The sequence below is a fragment of the Eimeria mitis genome, genomic scaffold, assembly GCF_000499745.2.
Source record: "Eimeria mitis Houghton genomic scaffold, Emh_scaff218, whole genome shotgun sequence".
Lineage (NCBI taxonomy): Eukaryota > Apicomplexa > Conoidasida > Eucoccidiorida > Eimeriidae > Eimeria > Eimeria mitis.
In genome coordinates this window covers 1-3,860 of record NW_013570506.1, presented here as the reverse complement: position 1 = coordinate 3,860, position 3,860 = coordinate 1, and the positions used below count along the sequence as shown (strand labels likewise).

The window sequence follows — 3,860 nt, the reverse complement described above, 5'->3', positions numbered from 1 at the left end:
GCAGCAGCAGCAGGCGGAGCAGCAGCAGCAGCAGCAGCAGAGCCTATAAGGGGACTCTTGCTGCGGCGATGCCGAGAGCTCCTGCGGCCCCCCGAAGACAGAGAAGTAACAGACTGCAGCAGGGGCCCCCCATCGCCCCTGTAGCACTGCTCCCTCAACGCACGCAAGTCAAAGTTGCTGCTGCTGCTGCTGCTGCTGCTGCTGTCCAGGCGTATCGGTGGCCCGCTGCTGCTGCTGCTGCTGCTGCTGCTGCTGCGGGTTGTTCCTTGTTGGCCAGAAGCAGCAGCAAGAGGAGGCGATGGCGCAGCAGCTGGTGCATCAGCAGCAACTGCTGCTCCTGCTGCTGCAGCAGAGCCTTGATGCTTCTCCCCCTCAGCTGTACTGACAGCAGCAGAACGAGCTGTACGTACACCCCCCTCAGGAAGAGGGGAAACAGCAGCAGCCTGCCCGCCAGCTCGTGCTGACCGCTGCTGCTGCTGCTGCTGCTGCTGTTGCTGCTGCTGCTGATCCTTCCTGTGCTGCTGAGAGCTGAGCCAAAAGCGACGAGCAGCAGCAGCAGCAGCAGCAGCAGAAGCAGAAGTGGCAGGGGCTGTGGAGCCCGTACGGCGCCGCTTGCTTGCTGCTGCTTCNCAGCAGCAGAAGCAGAAGTGGCAGGGGCTGTGGAGCCCGTACGGCGCCGCTTGCTTGCTGCTGCTTCTCTTTGATTGGGGGCCCCACGAACACGCGGCTCCTCACGTGCTGCTGCTACACCACCAGCAGCAGCAGCAGCAGCAGGAGAAGGAGCAGCAGCAGCAGGTGCCGTTGCAGCTGCAGCTGCTCGTTGCTCCCCTCCTGCTACTGCTGCAGCAGTCATTCCCGCCGTCATTGGCGGTGCTGCTGCTGCTGCTGCTGCCGTTGCTGCTGGGTCTGTCGCGACACCTCCTGCATTTCTTTCTGTTGCTGCTGCTGCTGCAGCAGCAACAGCAGCAGCAGCAGCAGCAGAAACAGCAGCAGCAGCATCGGACGTCGATGCGGCAGCAGGAAGCCCCTCTTGATTAGCTGTTTCCTTCGGGGGGGTGCTGAGGAGGTTTTTCTTTCTGCTGCTGCTGCCTGGGGAGAAGGGGTTTGCGTCTGCTGCTGCTGCTGCTGCTGCATCATCTTCTGCTGCTGCTGCTGCATTGTCTGCTGCTGCAGATGCTCTAGGTGACAGCAGCAGCAGCGGAGAAGAAAAATTTGAAGGCAAATATGAATGCCGGCGGGTTGCGTAGCTGCCTGGGCTGTACTGAGAAGCAAAGCTGCTGTCTATCTCTCCTCTTGCTGCTGTTGTAGCAGCAGCAGATTCATCGCGCCGCTCTCCTCTCATTGCTGCTGCTGCTGCTGTTGCTGCTACTGCTGCTGTTGCTGCTGTTGCTGGCGCTGCTGCTGTTGCTGGTGCGGCTGCTGTTGCTGCTGCAGGCTCTGGAGTTGGCTCTGCTCCTGGCGCTGTATCCGCTGTTGTATTTGCATCTGCTGCAGCAGCAGCAGCAGCTGCTGCTGCTGCTGCTGTTACAGGTACAGGAGAGATAGCTTGCTGCTGCGGGGTCCGCCGCTTGGGGTTGATGGGGCCCCTGCCTGCTGCTACTTCTTGCAGCTTTTGTACAGCCCCTGTGGCGATGAGAGTTTCTCTAGCCCTCTGAAACACGCTCTTACGGCTCTCTATTGTTGCTGCTGCTGCTGCTGTTGCTGCTGCTGCTGCTGCTGCTGCTGCTGCTGCTGGTTCTGTTGCTGCAGAAGCAGCAAACGCGAGACGTGCAGAAACTAAACTACTTTGGGTTGTAAGAGCAGCAGGAACAAAACGCTTTCGCTGCTGCGGCTTTCTTGTTTCTGTGTTTTTGTTTTCTGACTCTGTTTGTCTATCTTCATTTTCTTTAGCTGAGCCTGCAGAGGGGGAAGCAAACGATAGGGTGGGGGCCCCAGGGGGGGCCCCCTCACCTAGGGGGCCCCCCTCGTGCTGTTGCTGCTCGTAAACCTGCGCTGTTTTCTGAGATGCAGTGGACAGGGGCCCCTCTTGATCGCCAGAAGGAACTGCTGCTGCTGCTGTTGTTGCTGCTGCTGCTGTTGCTGCTGCTGCTGTTGTTGCGGCAAATTGCATTTTGCTGCGTTTCAGCCGGAGTATGAAACTTATAGAGCCGTGAGGATAAACAAAAAACTCTAAATACAACAACTAAGCAGAGAAAAAAAAGAAAAAATGCAGCAGATTGCAGCAGATCTCTCGCGCTGCTGCGGTGGAGTTGGCGGCTGACTCCAATAGCAAAAGAGAAGGAGTTTGGGGGCCCCTGCAGCAGCTGTTCATCATTTAGATAAAGCAGCTAAAAAATAAATTTCAATAAGCACGAGTTATATTCATCGAGGCCGTCGCGAGACAGTTGCAGGGGGCCCCTCTCTCTTCCTCCCCTCCCCTGCGTCTGTAGGCTCTGCTGGATCCTCTGATAGAAGTGCAAGCAAGCGGTACAGTGAGGCCATCCCTGTGTATAAAGCTGCATATTTCAAGAATTTAAAGATCAGGTGTACAGACACCCGACGGCGCCGCTGCTGCTGGGGGCCCCTATAGTGAGGAGGGTAGTAGACCTCGGGCTGGGGGTGGTGATGAGGTGGGCGAAGCCCTGCAGCCTCTGCTGCATAGAGTGGATCCAGCTGCTGGGTTGGTGTGCATGTAGGCATGGCTGGGGCGGAAAGCGGCTGAAATGAAGGTGAGACAGATGAAATTCATGAAGAAAAACATTAAATAGAATCATTAAAACAATTTACTAGAACCTTCCTCGGAGCTTTCCGTCTTCTTTTCTTCTGCTTTCCTCACCATAGGCGGCTCCCGCCCGCCGCGATCATATTCAAGTTTCAGTCAAAATGGGGTCTTCAGTGCAGCCGTCTCGTTTCTTAGATGGTGAGAATATGTATTTAATATATAAAACGGGAATATGTAGGAGTGTGTTGTTTAGTTTCCATACAGAAGCATTCATGAAGCTAGACTTGCATCACCGCCGCTTGAACGCAACCGTATTCAGGTGTCTAGACACCTCAGTTCTAGCTTATGTTGAGTTTCTGTGCTTTACAGCCGCAATTCTCGGCCTCTTTGCTATGATGATCTCTGCACTTTCTCTCTACATGTTCGGGGAACTATGGAATGTCGCTCAAGACCAGCGGTTCAGCTCATGGCGTGTTGGCTTTATACTGCAGAAACTCTTCCCCTTCAAGGTATGGTTTAGGGTTTAGGGTTTAGGGTTTAGGGTTTACAGTTTGTGGTAGCTGCGCTTGAGGATGACGGGTGAGGGGGCGCTTATAAAACTGATCGTTTCATGAATTCATCTTTATATGCAAATACTTTTCTCTTTTGTTGAATTGCTGCTTACTCCTTGGCCACAGCACACTGCACACAAATAGGGTTTAGGGTTTAGGGTTTAGGGTATAATAGAACTCATGATGAGCGTAGCGTGCTGCTGGTGCGGTGTCAGTACACCACTAAGACTAAAAAGTAAATACAACAAACACAAAAAAAAAAACAAGAGAATGCAGATGTAGTGTACAGTGTAATGAAATACATATTAGTTGAGGGGTCACGATTCAGCAGATGCAGACGGTGAAGGAGAGACAGACTTTTCCAGTTTTTTTTTTTTTCTTTTTTTTTCGGGATATAATACTGTATGCTCTCGTTGCTGCTGTTGCTGCTGTTGCTGCTGCTGCTGCTGTTGCTGCTGCTGCTGTTGCTGCTGCTGCTGCAGAGGACCTTCGATGTGAACCTGACGCACATCCTGCTCTTTACCATCACCGTGTTGATGCTGAGCCTGCGGTATGTCTCTCTGCATCCCTCTTAGCCTCAAGAGAACACAATATATATATATATATAT

At 53.5% G+C, this 3,860-nt stretch overlaps 1 protein-coding gene across 1 annotated transcript in view; it reads right to left on the bottom strand.

Moving 5' to 3' along the window:
* EMH_0003960 (uncharacterized protein) overlaps positions 1-2,110 on the bottom strand; it is a gene marked incomplete at both ends in the record, with an annotated part of 7,834 nt that extends 5,724 nt beyond the window's left edge. The window contains 2 exon segments of the mRNA XM_013496581.1: positions 164-629; positions 633-2,110. Coding sequence (XP_013352035.1) covers positions 164-629; positions 633-2,110 — 1,944 coding nt within the window.
* Between the last annotated feature and the right edge of the window lie 1,750 nt (positions 2,111-3,860).